This window comes from Accipiter gentilis, chromosome 29, assembly GCF_929443795.1.
Source record: "Accipiter gentilis chromosome 29, bAccGen1.1, whole genome shotgun sequence".
Lineage (NCBI taxonomy): Eukaryota > Metazoa > Chordata > Aves > Accipitriformes > Accipitridae > Astur > Astur gentilis.
Window position 1 is genome coordinate 5,794,561 of NC_064908.1, and position 17,023 is coordinate 5,811,583.

Genomic DNA, 17,023 nt, shown 5'->3' on the forward strand with positions numbered 1-17,023 from the left:
ATCGGGAGAGGGCGGGAGGAGAGAGGGTTAAATCACCCACAGGGCCGCGAGGGGGAGCCGGTGGACAGAACCATGCGCGGGGCGGGGGGACACACACCGACTGGTGACAGAGCTCAGCTGGGTCCCTGCGGCACCCCGGGGTGGCTCTGCTGGCACCCGCGGCTGTCGTGGTCCCCTCAAGTATTCAAGGCCATTTGGGGCCATTTCCAGCCCCCAACCGAGCCCTGGTGCCGGTGTGTTCCCTCATAACGACAAGCCGGGGTGAAGGAGGAGCGGCCATTATGGGGCAAGCCGTGAGGCGCAAGTAGTCACCCCCCGAATAAACGGGGATAAACTGAGAAAGAAACCACAGATGTCACAAAACCACAAATTTCTCAGGCAATGTGGGACCCTGACAGCCCCCAAGGCGCTGCTATCCTTCTCATGCTCTGAGGAGAAACCCTACCACAGAGGGTGGCCGGCAGCCATCGGGCCTCTATGGCGCCAGGTGTGGGCAGAGCAGGACATGGCTGCTGTCACTGGCCTTCCTGGGCTGTGGGGACATGGGGATCTCCCGCTCCTGGGGGGGAAACGTGCGACGGCCCCTGCCTGGTGAATTAGCAGCTGCCTCTCATGGTCAGGCCGCCAGCATGGCCGTGACCCACATGAGTCAGTTCCTCACGAGGTGCCTCAGTTTCCCCTGTTTGCAAAGGGCAGGGCAATGGCAGGAGGGGATCTGGGTGTCCCTCGGGGTGTCTCAGGCATTGGAGTCATCGGAAAAAGGGATAATTGTCACCCCGAGCTCAACCTCCTGGCTGGGGTGGACACAGAGGGCTCTCGCCATCCCCTCAGGGTCAGATCCCGGCTTGGCAGGATCATGGCTCCTGCCAAGCACTGGGGGAGAGGATCAGAGAGTCTTTTGGGACCTAAGAGGGTCGGGAGCACTCAAAAAAAAAGGGAACAAAAATTAAAAAGCAGGCACACTTCTGTAAAACCAGCCTGTTGTGGGAGGACAGGGCTGACAGCAGAGGGCGGCACAGGCTCATGGCTGGCGCCTCACTGCAGGGCCTGGCCTGGCACCTGGGTGCTTTGTCCTGACCCAACCTGTTACTGCTCTTTCCCTCTCCGTCAGCTGCTCTTGAGGTACAGGGAAATATTTCGGGGGGTAGACGGAGCCCAAGCCTGTGGCAGCGAGCCCTGGATCTCTGTTAGCTTTCGATTCTGAACGAGAATGAAAGCTGAGAGAGAAGAGTCAGTTCCTTTTCCCATCCTCAAGCTGAAGTGGAGAAGGGAAACTTAAGAACTGGCAAAAATAGAGCATTTTGAGGTACCCAGCTGCAGGGAGATCACTGCCCTCCTAGTCAGGAGGTGCGGTGTTGGATTAGCAAAATTTCCAGAAAGGAGCTGGGGTGGAGGAAATCCAGGAATTCCACCCCATCCAGGGTGGAAACGCCACTTCTTCCACCCAGAGTTAAAAACCTGTGGGCTACGAGGTGTGACTAAGAGGGTTATTGAAAATCACTTCATCCCATAACATGACTGCAAACTCTGAGAAATGGAAACTATCCCACATTGGAGTGGGAGCCCTTGGTGTCAGTGGGAGGCTGAGCACACCAGAGAGTCTGTCCGTCTGTCCTAGAGTCCCTTTCAGCATCCACACATCCCTTTGGATGACTGCCATCCCCTCTGTCTAGGCAGGGTGGGTTGGCTTTGCTGTTCCCTCTCAGCCTGAGGGATAGATCCTCCTTGGAGGAGTTTTCCCTCCTGCTTTTCGATGGCAATTTACACATTTTCTCCTGCTTCATTTATTGGCTTTATCAAAGACTTTGTTTGGAAACACCCTGCTAGAGAGACAGTTAAGTGACCCCTCCACCCTGGCAAGGCAATGTGGCTCATTGTCTCTGCTCTGGCTACATCCTGCTCCTCTCCCCAAAAGGAGAGAAAACCCACCCGGAGGATGGGGGAAAAAGGATCGAAATCCAAGTCCTTGGCATCCACGGCTGTGCTTCAATTGTCGTCAGGTCTCTGCTGGCGACAGCAGGAGCCAACCTGGGCCAAATCTAGCCAAATCTATGTGCTTTGGGGAGAATCTACACACACCCATGCACACACACAGAGATGCTACAGCGAGCAATCTACTACGAGTAGTAGCCTGGCACCAAGATTACGGCTGCTGTGGCGTATCCGTGCCATGCGGTTGGCAGCGCGGGGGTGGTTTCCGTTGGGGTCGGTACCGATGGCTTACGAGGCCGCGCGCGTGCCAGGGGGGCCCAGCCCTGCTTGCCCATTTCGGGGGGAGGGCGGGGGGAAGATGAAGAATTTTGGCAGGGGTTGACCTGAGATGACATTTTCCCGCTTCTGTTTTTCTCACAGCTTTCGCAGCAGAGTGAGATCTCAGTCCCTGCAAACCGCTCGCCCTTCAAATACACACGCGTGCCTGTGTGTCATTTCAGGTTAACTGAAGTGGCTGCTTCAATTTGAAACAGGAGCTGTTGTTTCACTTTTCAGGTTGCTTAACCCCCTCCTAACTGTAATAAACATGGTGATTAAGGACACAGAAATAGTACCCTGGAGGAAGGGGACCAAAAGCTTGGAAAAGGATGAAAGAAACACACTGATTACCCCTTTTAAAAATATGTTTCTTTAGCTGAAGCTGCTAAATTTGACTCAACTTTACACACTGGAAAGGTTTTGCGGTTGTGTGTTTTTTTTAACAGTGAATAAAGTGTTTTTTCCTCATAAAAACCCCCACCAACTCTCAGGCCGAGTGATGCAGTTTCGATGTGTCATGGAGGCAGGGTTAATGCAGATCCCACTCTCAGGAAGTTTGGTGTAAACCCCAAAACAAGACTCTGGTGTCAAGTGGGGCTCCAGGTGCTTGAAACCAGCACCTGGCCCCCCTCACCATCACAACCCTGGGGTTTTTCTTCAGAGGAGGTCTGGGAAGGGACACGTTTCACCCCAGGTTCATGCTGAGAGGGTGCAGGGCTTTGGTCTCAGCTCCTGGAGGAGTACATCCCCTGCCTGGGGGATGTGGGGACATTGGGGTTCTGAAGCTGGCAGCTCCTCTGCAGCCGGTCCCAGCCCAAGAAGAGATAGGGCAGGGAAAGGCAGGCAAGCCCAAGCTCCACCACAAAAGATCTCCAGCGAGGTGGGGCAGCGTGCCTCAGTTTTCCCACATACCCTATGGAGATAATGTTATTGCCACACAGGCCGTCGGCAAAAAGCATTCGGAGACCGACTTCCACAAGGATTCATTACCAAGGAGCTGGAGCTGTGGGACACCTGGTTTGCTGATAATTCACCTTGTCCTAGGGCAGGTGTTTAAAATAGCTCCTGTGACTCACTGTGCCGAGAAGGGCCAAAGGGTTTCAGACGCTGCCTCGGGGGCAGCTGGATGTTTTCCTTGCGACGGGATGTGGGGCGAGATGCCACCTCCAAGTCTCCAGCTCTTCGGGTCCCTGCGGCAAGCCTGGCCCCCGCTTGCTCACCGGAGTGGCTTTTCTCCTCAGCGCTCTTCTGCGTTTTTCCAGCTGTGGCAGACATTTGGCTGTTGCTCACCTCCCATTCCCAGAAGGGGATGTGGAAAATATAAACGTCCCTTTTGCTGTGGTTCCAGGCTCCCTTGGCCAGTCCTTCCTGCAACACCAAGCACCTTAGCTGGGGATGGATGTGTACAGGATGAGTGCTGGCCCTTTTCAAGTCCTTGGTCATCCATGGGACTCCAGTGCTCCCAGAACAGGAGGTCCAACAGCCTGAAATCTCATTCTGGTCCTACTTCATCGTTTTTTTTTCCGCTTCTGAATTGCAGGTACTTCCCCTGCTGACACTGGGGAGCAACAAAAAGTTGTGAAAGGGAGGTGGGAGAGCCATGCTGGCTCCAAATTGCTTCCCATTGGATAACTCCTGCATCTTCATCCTCTCCTATCATACCCGATGGCCCCAAAGGGCAGTGAACATAGAATCATATAACCATAGAATCATTTAGGTTGGAAAAGACCTTCGAGCTCATCGAGTCCAACCATCAACCATGCCCACTAAACCATGTTCTGAAGTGCCTTGTCTACACGCTTTTTGAATACCTTCAGGGATGGTGACTCAACCACTTCCCTGGGCAGCCTATTCTAATGTCTGACAATGCTTTCAGTAAAGAAATTTTTCCTAATATCCAACCTAAACCTCCCTTGCTGCAACTTGAGGCCATTTCCTCTCATCTACAGCCACCTGACGGATGAGACCAGCACCCACCTCACTACAACCCCCTTTCAGGTAGTTGTAGAGCGATAAGGTCTCCCCTCAGCCTCCTTTTCTCTAGACTAAACAGCTCCAGTTCCCTCAGCTGCTCCTCATAAGACTTATGCTCCAGGCTCCTCACCAACTTGGTTGCCCTTCTCTGGACACGCTCCAACACATCCCTCCTATCAAGGAAAAACAAAGGGTCAAAAGGCTTTTTCCTTTCCTCCAGCCCCTGTGTGCAGTCCCCCGTGCCACGATGAGACGGTGATGGGCATCATGGAGGAGAGCAATGGGCAGCCGATGCTGCAGCTGCCCATCTTCAGGTCTCCGACCACATCTACCTTGGTCCTTTCCCCATGGCAGAGGACTGGAACACGAATCTGGTGGCTCTCAGCCTTGTGAAGGTATTACTGCACAGGAAGGTTGGTGCACAGGGGATCAAACATACACCGATCCTTTTCCAATACCCAAACCTTGGATGCACCCAATCACCCTGGCAGGACAAGATGGTACCCGGGCAGCAGGATCTTGCTGGGGGACATGATGGCACCATTCCCCTCCTGCAGCACAAGCCCAGTGGTGACAAAATCATCATCAACAGGCGGAAACGAAGTGACTATCAGCTCCACAGCCCCGTGCCGGACCTGCTCAGCCTTTCTGCGGCGAGTTTTCTAAGAAACACGACAGCAGTTAGCGAGCGTTTACGGGAAGGGTGGGCCGAGCTCAGCCTGCAGCCGGGGCAGCTGCGATAGTGTTTTGGTGGTGCCAACGGGGGGGGGAGGAACAGACACACACGACAGTGGCTACCTGAGGGGCTTTGGCTCCTCGCGGTAGCAGGCAGTGTGGCAGAGAGGTTTGCTTTCGTGCAAGAGCAGTTTCCCGGATGGTCTGGGGAAAAAGCGAGAGAGGAGGTTAAATACAAACCACATCTCAAAATAGGCCTAAACTTTGAAGGCGTTTGGAGCTGCGCTTCCTGCTTCTAGCAGCCTCGAGGAGGAGATGAAAGATGCAGCTGAGTTTAAAAAAAAAGAAGAAAAAAAAAAAGGCAAAACAAACCGAGTTAACACTTTCTGCTGAAGGCAAAGGCACAGCAGTAACACAGCACACCAGGTCACCCCGCAAGGCTGGAATGTGGCTCCAGGACCCCCCATTCCCTCGGATAGCAGCCCCATGGCTCGGAGAGTGGTGCTGCCAAGCCTGGGGTGAGCCAGGGAAAGGAACCGCTCCCTGGGCATGGGGGTTTTAAGCAAGAAAGCCCTGGGGCAAGCCAAGGAAAGGATGGTTCTGTTGTGTTAGATCTGGCCAGGGGACTTGCAAAGTAACCTGCAGAATGGGAAACGTGCCCCTTCCTTGGAGGACACAGCCGTGTGTGAACACAGAGGCAGGTGCTCCATGAGGTCAAGCAGGAACAGACCTTCAAAATTTAGCATGTTAACTTAATTAAAAAAAAACAATCCCAAGCGAAAAAAAAAGAAAAAAACCACAAACCAACACCCCTGAAGCCAAAGCGCCGCAGAGCTGGGAAGTGGGGTTTGACAGTTTGGAGGGTAAAAGCTTGAGCGAAGCGTTACCGCTGCTGACTGATAGTGACCGACTTCTCGTAATCCGAAGATCGACTTCCTCTCACTCTGCGTTCGCTGCAGCCGAGCTGGAGGTGGGGACAGCCCGCTGGCGGCTTTCTTCACCCACTGGCACCCGGCATGCAACACCAGCTCCACGCCAACAGAGCCGGAGCAACAGGATCTGCCTTACCAAAATTTAATTTGGCTGACAACATCCGGTGTTTCGTAAGGTTGCTTTGATGTTTGTTTACTTGCCATCCCCAGCACATGCTCCACACCAGCCTGCGGATGAATGGAAACGAAAAGGGCTCCACACCCCTTTGATCTCTCCCAGGAGACCTGCCAGGAGCAGTCGGTGCTGGAAACACCCCGCAGAGGGATGGATCCAGCCGTCCCTGTGGTGCTTTCGGCTGGCTGGTCCTGGTTAATGCCGCTCGGCAAGCCTTTGGGTGGGACCTTTGGAGTTAGCCTTGGCTAGAGACAAGCCGGCAGTCCCTACAGTAGCCACGGTGTGGTCACCAGTATCCCCTGTGCTCGCAGCATCCTTCATCCCACCCCACAATAAAGGGATGTCTCCATCACATCAAGTGGTTTGTTTTTATTTAAAACCGCATAAAAAAAATAAGATTTCTGAATTCCCCTGTACAATATTAACTATTAACAAAAAACCCGCCGGCTACACACTTGGTTACATGTAAAGACTCGACAGCGCGGACAGCCCGGGCCAGCTCCCCCCTCCCCAGCCCCAAACAAGACACCCGTGGAGAAAACCAAAACTCATCTGCAAACTGAGATCTGCACGTGGCAAGGAAACAACAGCAACCAGAACTATGTACACAGACAGCTGGGGACCAGGCAGCCGCTCCGCACCTCCACCAGACATCCAACAGAAACACTATGGGCCCGGGGATGGACACAGGACAGACATGGAAGGAAGACCCGAATGGAAAACCGGGGGATCAGCAGCTGTAGAAGCAAGGCGTGGAAACCCACATGAATTATAAATAAATAAATAAGTTATCCTACCGGCTAGAACTCTTTCTTTAAAAAAAACAACAACAAATTCATGAAAATAAATTAAAAACAAAAACTGGAAAAAAGAAAAAAGGTAAAATGTTAACACTATTAACAACTGTACATCAAACTTTGCTCCTATATAACTTTGTACACATTTACAGCTCTGTTGGTTTGCATTGTTTGTGCATTCATGAGGGCACAGGGAAGCAAAGAACACCAGAAAATCCACGCGAAACGAAGGCACAGGAGGCAAGGCATCGCCCATTTGGCGCCCAAGTGTCTTCTGACCTGTTTTCTTTTTGAAAAGGGAAAAGGAACTATATACCCAGGCAAGTCTTGGAAAAGCAGCAGTGTAGGAAAATTCAAGTATTTCCTCCAGCATGGCCCAGATAGCAACTGAAGGCACTCGAGTACGGTGACAGCGGAGAAGAGACAGCCATTTGGCCGCAGTACCTGCCCTCCACCCCAATCAGCCTTCCCCCGTTGAAGCTTTTCTCGCAATAAGGTCTCCGATCCTCTCGCGGTCCCGAATTCAGCAGGTCAGGAAGACACTTGGAAGCTTCCAAAACCAGAACCAAAACCAAAACAAACAAAAAAAATTTACTGGCAAAACTTCAAATGAGGCAGGGTCATTCAGATGGAGTCCAGGACAGCTGGGTTGGATGGTGGCCACCAGCGCTTGGAAGACCAGGTCTCCATCCCAGCTCCAGGACAAGATGTGCGTGTTCCCATCTGATGGTCCCTGCTCAGTGCTACGGTCACGAGGAAGAAGTCTGGTCTTCTTTGCTTCCTATGGCCAGGAGAGGCGTGGAGCTGTTACTTGCCAGGCTCCTGGATCAAACTGTGCAGGTGGATCTCTGCTGTTTCCTGAGGCAGGTGAATGCCTTGCAGCCAAGGGTGGTTGAAAATGTCTTCCAAAGATGGCCTGTCTGAGGGGCGCATGGACAAACACCACCTGATGAGATGCTGGCACTCTGTGGAGAGAAACCAGAAACTGCTGGTCAGTCGGAGAAGGCTCTTGTCCACCTGGTACCACTGTCTGCAGTGCCCAGGCCTTGCTGGGTGTGCTCAGAGCCGCACCCAAACCTCCCAATTTATTATCCATTTTGGAGGACAGCAGGATGGCAGGATATGTGCCACCTCCTCCAGCTAACCATGGGAGATCAACCTCCCCCACAGCTGTAAGAGCGGGATGCTCATGTGCCTGGTGCCATCTCCCAAAACTTGTTATCCCCCCCACCACAAAGTCCGGTACCCACCTAGAGACACCCGCCGTCGGAAGAAGAGCTGGCCCTGGATGATGTCCTCATCCTGCTCGAAGGGGACATCCCCGCAGACCATGTCGTAGAGCAGCACACCCAGGGACCAGATCGTTGCCGAACGGCCATGGTAGCGGTGGTACCGGATCCACTCCGGTGGGCTGTACACCCGTGTTCCTACAGGATACCCGTGGAGCTCGTCAGGCAGATGCTGCCCGCTCCCAGATCCTCATCCGAGCATCCCCGGGGATGCGGGGGCTGCACCGGTGGCGGGGGGGACAACACGGTGTGACCCGCCGCCCCCTCGCCAACACGTGACTCTTGTTTACAAACTTTGGGTTGTAAAAAAAAGCCGCCGGTGCCGGAAGAGGGCAGCACGGGCCCAGGGAAGGCCCAACCGTTACATGCAAAAAAAAGAAAAAACCCACGGGTGGGGAAAAACCACGCCTTTCCCCCCCTTCGCCTTGGCCAAAAAAAAAAAAAAAAAAAAAAAAAAAAAAAAAAAAAAGAAAAGAAAAAGCCAAGGCAAACAAGGGGAGCAGAGCAGCCCAAGCCCTTCCGCGCCTGCAAACCAAACCAGGCGGCGCACGGGCTTTGCAACCCCCCCTCTGCTACCCCCACGGGTGTTTGTTTTTGTCGAGCTGGCTCCCCCCGCCCCAGCCCCGGGCAGGGTGGGTGGCGGAGACTGTCGGCAGGGCCGGGAGCCGGCTCCCGTTTCACAACATCCGCCCTGCGCCAAAAAGCAACTTGGCAGCCGGCTGAATAATTAATTCCTCCCCTCCCCGCAAAGGGGGGAACCTCCAGTGCCTGGCCAGGCTGGGCCATACAATGCCCGGTACCGGGAGCATCCCCCCGGGTGTGGGCTCACCGTCAAATTCGGTGTAGACTGTGTCCTTGAGGAAGGTGCCGGAGCCGAAGTCGATGAGCTTGAGCTCACCGGTGGCGAGGTCGACGATGATGTTCTCGTCCTTGATGTCGCGGTGCAGGACGCCGCAGTTGTTGCAGTGCCGCACGGCCTCCAGCACCTGGCGGAAAAGCCCCCTCGCCAGCTCCTCCGACAGGGACCCCCGTTCCGTGATGAAGTCGAAGAGGTCCTGTGATGCCTCCGGACGCTCCAGCACCAGCACGAAGCTGTCGGGCAGCTCGAACCAGTCGAGGAGGTGGATGACGCCGTGGAAGCCGGAGCCCACCTTGTTCAGCAGCACAATCTCCAGTGGCACACGGGTGCCGCTGGGCTGCGGGGGGACCATGATGCTGTCAGTGGGGCTGATGCTGTGCCGGAGGTCCAGTAACCCCTGCCTGGGAAGCTCTGGTACCCCCCTGCTCAGCCCCACTGGTGCCTGGGAATCCCCCCTGCTTGGGATGCTCCAGTGCCGCCCTGCCTGGCCCTACCGATGCCTGGGCATCCCCCTTGCCCAGGGGATGCTCCGGTGCCCCCCTGCTCCTGCTCAGCCCCACTGATGCCCAGGCATCCCCTCTGCCCAGGGGATGCTCCGGTAACCCCAGCTCAGCCCCACTGGTGCCCAGGCATCCCCCCTGCCTAAGGGATGCTCCGGTGCCCCACCCTCCTGGCCTACTGGTGCCTGGGCATCCCCCCTGCCCAGGGGATGATCCGGTGCCCCCCCTGCTCGGTCCCACGGGTGCCTGGGCATCCCCCCACCCGGCATGCTCCGGTGCCCCCCTGCCTGGCCCCGCCGGTGCCCGGGCATCCCCCCCAGCCCAGGGGATGCTCCGGTGCCCCCCTGCTCGGCCCCACCGGTGCCCGAGCATCCCCCCAGCCCAGGGGATGCTCCGGTACCCCCCCCCCTGCTCGGCCCCACCGGTGCCCGAGCATCCCCCCCCAGCCCGGGATGCTCCGCGTCCCCCGGTGACCCCAGGCCCGCTCCCCCCCGCGGTGTCCCGGTTTCCACCCTCCCGGGCCCCGGCTTATCCCCGCCCGTGATGCCCCGGTCACTCACCAGCTCACCCCACTCGGAGATGCGTTCCCGAGCCACGTGCTTGATGGCCACCTGCAAGCCAAGGGGAGCGGCGGGCTGAGCACGCCGCCCGCCCCGCCGCCTCCCCCTCCTCCTCCTCCTCCTCCGCCCCGCCGCCGTCCCCGCCACTTACCGGGGTGCTGTCGGAGAGGCGGATACCCGAGTAAACCGAACCGAACCCGCCGCTCCCCAGCAGCGGGCCCACCTGGTAGAGCTTCTCCAGCGGCTCCTTCTCCTTGCCTGCGGGCGAGAGCCGGCCGTCAGCGCTCCGCCCGGCGCCCCAACGGTCCCCCAACGGAACCGCGCCGAGCAAAACCGGGCCGGATCTCGCTCACCTGGCTGTAGTTTGGCGGCGTGTAGCTCCCCACCGGTCCCGGAACGTAGATGGGCCAACGAGTTAATTTTCGAGAGCAGCATCCCGGCCCCCTCGCCCGATTTCGGGGCCGGTCCCGGCTCCTCCCGAACCGGACCGGCCACCGCTGGCTCGGTTCCGGCGGTCGGGCTGCCGAGCGGCGGAGGTCGGGCGGGGGAGCCCGGAGAGGAGGAGGAGGAGGAAGGGAAGGAGGAGGAAGGGAAGGAGGCGGTAGCTTGACGGCAGCGGGGCGGGGAGGGAGCGGCCGCGGCGCGGCTGCTCCGCGAACTGCCGGGCTCCCGTGTGGCGCGGCGGCCCCCAGCCGGCCCCGGGAGTAGCGGGGGCCGGGGGCGGGCCGCGGCCAGCCGGAGGGAGGAGCTGCCACGCCAGGCCCAACCACGCCGGGCCGCCCAACGGCGCCACAGCCAATAGGGGGAGAGCCGCGCCGAGGAGAGACGGCGGCTGGTCACGACGTGGCGGGAAGGAAAAGGCGCCAAAGGCGGGCGGGGGGCGGGGGGCTCCGTTTTGGAGGGGTTTGGGGCGAGCCGAGGAGAAAAAGCGAGAGCGGCTGGCGGAGAACCGCTGCTGCCGTCCGCCGGTGCGGCCGTTCGCGTCCCCATTCTCAACGGGAATGCCACCGCGTCCCCCGGTTGCCACGGCTTTGACAGAACGCGCCGTTGTTCCAAGCGCGCGCAAGCCGGGGCGGGGGGGGGGGGAAGAGCGAGAGACCCCGCGGAGCGGCGGTGCGGGGGCACGCGGGGCTCGGCCCGGCCCGGCCCCGCCGCCGGCTCCGGGATCGGGCCCGCCGACACACCGCTGCGGCATCCCCGCGGCCGGGGAGGCAGAAGGCAGCCGGGCGGGAGTCACGGAGCCCCCCTCCCTCCCCGTCCGCCCGAAAACCCCGGGCTTTTTTAGGTTATTCTTCGCTTTATTCTTTTTTTTCCCGCAGCCTCGCAACTTGCCGGTGGTGCTCGGCATCCCCCCGACCCCATCCCGCCCCGCTCCTGTTACTTCGTCGCGGGCGTCTGAACTTTTCCCTTTTCTAGTAAAAGTGGCGATCCCAGCTGGAGACTCTTGACTGACGACCCTTTTTTAAATTATTTTTTTTTCCGCAGAAGTCACTGGCTGAGATGCTTTCCCGAGTTCCAGAGATAAGATAAATAATTTACTGGATGGAGGTCTCTGATTACTCACTCTATTAGCATTTAGAGCAAAGAGCTCCAGCCACCGGGAGCTGAATTATTCCAGACGAAGCCCATCTGGGCTCCCGCGCCCGAGCGAGACCGAGGACTTCCCAGCATCCCACACATACTTGTGGGATGAATTGCTTGAAATCGAATGGGGTTTACTGGAAATGCTGGTGAGCTCCCGGCTCCTTTAGTATTTCTTTTTAAAAAAATAATAAAACACAACCAAAATGCAAACCCCAAAGCCGGCTACGGAGCTGCGGCTCAGCCCTCGCACTGGCCGGGAAGGGCTCGCCACCACCGTTGCCTCTTTTAGATTTACCGAGAACACGGCACATCCTCTTTCAGGGGCTGAGGCAACTACAAACCTAAAAACTGGAAAACCTACGTTGGTTTTTACCCAGAAAGCGACATCTTTATTTGGGGGAAAGTGTGGACAACCTGGTGCAGCAGCCTTCATCCCATTTTTCTATTTTTTTTGTGTTTTTTTTTAAATTTTAAATATATTATTGTTATTATTTGGGGTGATGCAAGCTGAGGGTGGAGGAGAGGGGCGGGCAGCGCCTTTCTCCTGCCTTATTCCCACCCGACGCCTGGGCATATTTGGGACAACTGGTTCTGCCAGTCGGTGCTCAGCTATGGGATGAGATGACTCAGCATCTGGCCCCAAACTCATTATCAAATTCTTTGCCAGGATGATGAAAGGTACCGAAGGGGCTGCCCTGGAAACCCAGGCTCTTTATTGACAAACAAAGCTCACCCCGGGAGTGGCAGGGCTTTTCCTGGGGGCTGCCTTCCCCTGACCTCCTTGGGAGGTGCAGCCTTCTTCCTCGCTCTGCCCAAACCTGCTAATTAGCGTCGAAGGGAGCAGCGTGTCTTGCAACCTGGATGATCCGGGGCCAAATCATCCTTGTGCGTAAACCTGCCCAACTGCTAATATCCCCAGGGGACTGAGTCAGCGGCCATCTCTTCCTGCCGGCGCGGAGGGGTTGGGGAACCCCCCCTCCCGGTGGGGAGACATTTCTCCATGCCCTGGCTCTGTGGAGCAGGGATGCGGCCCTGTTTTCCAGCCATATCCATCTATTTCCAGAATAACCCACCCAGACGCATCCCTGTTCCCCAAATGACCCCAAACCAGAGCTAGGAACCACCTTTTCCCCCCAAGCCCATCCCACATACTCACCTTTCCCCCTGCCAGCCCGGACAAGGCCATTGGGATGTGTCAGACATTCAAGCTAACATGAAACAAACCCCATCCTGCTTGCTACACGCTTTGCCCTCATCTGGAGGAATCGCTTCTTTTCCCAACCTTCTTCCTCCGGGATTAAAGCCGCCAAGGATGGCAGGTGCAGGAGAGCAGCCCGCGTCTTTTGGCACGCCTTGCACTTGCATGGACATACGGATGTCCAAGCAGGACTGCAGGTCCTGCCTCGACCAGGGAGCAGCATCCCTGACCCGGGCTGCTTCTTTCCACTCCTGGGTCAAACCCAGTGTTTGACGTGAGCCTCCCCCCCGCCCCGGGGAGCAGTTTGAGGCTCGGAGGAGATTGCACAGAGCTCGCAAGGAGGGAAAAAACCCACGCAGGACCATGCCTGGGGAGAAGTGGCACATGGAGCTGGTGGCAGGTCTGGGGGAAAGGAGCTCCCAGCAGACATCAAAAGATCAGTTCTCAGCCCTGCAAACAATCCCGGCAGCTTTCAGGCTCTTCAGCGGCATTCCAGTCTAACCGGGGCTGCCTTGCATGATAATCAGGCTTAATTACTGCTTTATCGCTTGATTGCTGTGCTGGGCCCTTGGAGCTGCAGTGTTGCTTTCGCAGTTTACTTTTTGTATTTCCGCCTTCCCCTCCAGCACAATTAGCAAATAGGTGAAAATGGGGAGGGCCAGGGCAATACCCAGGAGGGAGAGCGGGGCGATTTGCTGCCTGGGAGTCCCTGGGATGGAGGGGGAGCAGATTTGCAGCCCTTGGAGGGTTAAAATTGAGATTCCACCGGTGTCCTGCAGACAAAATAGCAAGGTCAATGCCAAGCCAGGAGCACAACCCCATATCAGCCCCACGAGCATCCCCCTCCGGAGGGGACAGCATCCCTGGAGGAGGGAGGGGAGGATTGCGGGGCGATTAAAGCCGTGACACAGAAAGGCTGTGGTTTTCCTAGCATGAGCTTTGAGTCATTGCGTGACCTTGGCTGCGTCTGCCCGTGGCTCCCTCCGCTCGGGCTCGGTTGCCCGCAGAACCGGCTGGCCCAGGGCGTGGGGCAAAGCGGAGACATGGACCTGCCGGTCCTCAGGGAAAGAGTGAAACCTTCCTCAGTTGGGCCAGCAAAGATGCTCCCACCTACGCGCAGTGAGCAATCCCTGGCCGCACCGGCGAGGAAGTGGGTGCTGCCCTCGGCCAGGCAGTGGGTGCCATGGTTGGGACACCCCCAACGTGCCATCACCCACTTAAAGTCACTTCTATTGCAGCGAAAAGGTGCCCTGGTGTTTCACTGGCGACTTTGGAAATGCAATAAAACGTGTGTGCATCCCCCAGCGTCGTCATTGCGGTGCAGGTGATGGGTATCGCCCTGCAGGATGCGGCTGATCCCGGGGTGCACAGAGGGTCTGGGGGGGCTGCGGAGGTGCTGGGCTTTCTCCCCAGGCATGGGTCGGGATCACGGATGCCAGGAGCCAGTGCAGCCATGGGGTGCTGGCTGGGTGCTGTTTCCCATCCTCTGGGTCCTGGGACTCCCCCCAGACCCAACTGAGACCCCAACGCAGCAGTGACAGCTTGGGAACTGCACATCCCATCCTGGGGCTGGAGTCACCCGAGGACAGGAGGAGAAAGGTCCTCGCTGGTGTGCTGGAGCAACCCAAAACCCCTCCAAGCCAGCACCCAGTCCTGGGCCTTTGGGTACCAATCCCCGCCAGCTTAGGAAGGTGATGGGACCTGCGAGTGGGGCAGGAGATGCAGGGGCCAGTCCTGCTCTCTGGGAGGAGCAGATGTGGGGATTTCTTCTTATTAATTTAATTTTTTTTCTATGTTGGCTTTTAGCGCGGGCTTTTTGGGAGAGGTGTGCGTGGAGGCGGCAGCATGGCTAATCTGCTTTGTGAATGGAGCCGCACGGGGGGTGGCGGAGGGGATCGGGGAGGTGGAGGGAGCCACATATTTGGGATTCCTTCATCTGGGTGGGCTCCTTCTCCCCAGACTCTCAGGATGTGGGAAATGGAAGATGAAAGGAGCTGCATTTCCAGCCTCTCGGGTTACAATGTCTAAAGCAGAAAAGGGTGGTTGGGGGAAAAAAAAAGGGGGGGGGGGGGGAGAGTGGGATGCTACAGGGAAACCTGGGTTGGGAAATGGCCCGACGAGGTTGGGGCAGGGAAGGGGGCGGCTGGGGCCGAGCCGCTCGTGTTTCACATCACGTCAGGGCTGAGGAATTTCCTCTGCTCTGGGGGTGCCTCGCAGAGAAAAAGGGGGAGGCTTTAAGGTTAGCTGGGGATGAATAATAGCCAAGAGGCGAGGGATTAAAAAGTGTTACCCAGGGGCTGCTGTTTACAAGCAAACCCTCTTGCAGAGCGGAGGGGAAAGGGATGCATCGGGGTGACGGTGGGGACCCCAGGCCATGCATCACCCGCATCCCATCCCTGGCAAGCACAGCGGGGCGATTGACCTGGCCCCTGCGTGTTTTCCTCCCCGAGAGCCCCTCTGCAGCGAGATCCCAGCAGCCGGTCCCCTGCACGCGTGGCGTGGCCTGGGGTGCCCAGCCTGGCTTCCCCGCCGCGTCCTCCCGTGGCCCCAGGAGCTTTCCCATCCCTCCTGTCCCCCTGAGTTGCAAACAGCCGGATCAGCTCTGTGCACAGGCAGGAAAATCTGCTCCTCCGAGAGGGCTTGTGCCCCCCACTGGGTGCCCAGGAAAGGGGCAGGGAGAGGGGGCATCAGCAGTGAGGAGGGGGCAGCTGGAGACCCAGGGCTCTGCGCAGGGGGCATGGGCTCTGTGCTGTGCCCAGGCACAGGGTTTGTACCCTGCCAGGTGACACAGCCCCCAGTCCTGGGCATCGCATGGCATCATCCCACCACCTCCTGGGCTGGGACCTAGGTTTTGTCCCCAAACACTTCATTTTCATTTCCCCTTTATCACTATATTGGGTGATGCAAGGTCAAGGTGAGGAGGAGGAGAGGGAAACGCATTTCTCCTATGTTATTCCCTATTGTCCTCCATCTCTGACATGACAGCTGGGAAGGGACTGTCGCAGGGTGGAAGTACAGCCCCCAGGCTGGGCCAAGGGATGCTGTAGGATCTGACCCAGCTGCTTGCCCTGGGATGGCAGAGATGCCGGCACGTGCTGTGGGCAGCCAGGCTCCACTTCCAGTGGGTGTGTGCTAGGGACGGGCTGTTGTCCCTGATTTAGCTCTGGGAAACTGAGGCACGGGGGGGCCACAGAGCCCCTGCAGGGCTGGAAGGTGGAGTCAGGCTTATTCTACCCCAAAAAAAGGATTAAAGGGCAAAAAATGGTTTGCACGGCAGGGAAGGTGTGGATGGGATCACAAGTGCTGTTCAGAGGAGGATGAGCGGGTGCACCTGCACCGGATGGCTGTGCTGGGGGAGACCCTGCACCCAGGTGAGACCCCTGACCGTGCATGGGGACTCAGGATCTGGCCCAGTGACCAGCACCATGGGCTGGCAAGCTGGGTGGCATCACCTGGGGGAAAGGACACAAAATATTGCTACATCCAAGGCTCAGAGAGCCTGGGCAGCCCCAGCCTGCCCCGGCAGAACGGGTTTCTTTCTGCAGAGCATTCACACGAGAAAAGCACCTTTTAAAGGTTATAAAAATGATTTTGGTGGCTGATGGGGGACAGGAGGGTGCCCAGCTCTCCTCTTCCCCCTCCACCCCGCAAAGCCCTGCCTATTCCCAGGTACATTCCTGGCATTGCTCCGGCCGGGAGTGCAGGGAGGGCGCTGACCCCCTGAGCATGGGAAAAATGTCTGTCTGCGTGCGGGAAAGGAGGTGCAAATAGTATGGGGTGAGGAGGTCAGCCGGGAAATCCCTTTCATCTTTTCCCGGGCCTTTAGCCGACACGCGGCCGGGGAGCGCGTGGGGCGAGCGGGAGAAGGTTTTGTCTGCGCCTGGAAAAGGGGAGGCTCCTGGGAGGCTCCTGGGAGGCCGGACGCTGTTTCCAAGCTGAAGGAGGCTGAATCGCCACGTGGGATGGATGGTGCGGAGATGGGATGGATGGGTCACAGTGGTGACCCGCAGGATAGGTGATGGGCAATTAGGTTTGGTCTTCATCCCCTTGCATGGCTCAGTGGGATGCTGGGACCCCCCACACCCCAGGGCGATGGGGGCGAGGGAGCACTGTCCCCTGTGATGCCCATGACATGAAGGTGCTTGTAGCTCAGCCCCACTGGGGACCCGGAGGTGCCTGGGTACCAGTTGCTGGCCCAGCATCACCCCAGGGGGACTCTCGGTGCTGGAG

The 17,023-nt window shown here is 57.7% G+C and overlaps 1 protein-coding gene across 1 annotated transcript; it reads right to left on the reverse strand.

Moving 5' to 3' along the window:
- Nucleotides 1-6,360: 6,360 nt before the first annotated feature.
- PIM1 (Pim-1 proto-oncogene, serine/threonine kinase) lies at nt 6,361-10,691 on the reverse strand. The gene is made up of 6 exons (XM_049832668.1): nt 10,365-10,691; nt 10,163-10,269; nt 10,012-10,062; nt 8,922-9,288; nt 8,054-8,230; nt 6,361-7,768 (listed from the first exon to the last, which is right to left on the reverse strand). The coding sequence occupies exons 1-6, from the start codon at nt 10,444-10,446 to the stop codon at nt 7,611-7,613; spliced, it is 942 nt and encodes a 313-aa protein (XP_049688625.1). The 5' UTR covers nt 10,447-10,691; the 3' UTR covers nt 6,361-7,610.
- Between the last annotated feature and the right edge of the window lie 6,332 nt (nt 10,692-17,023).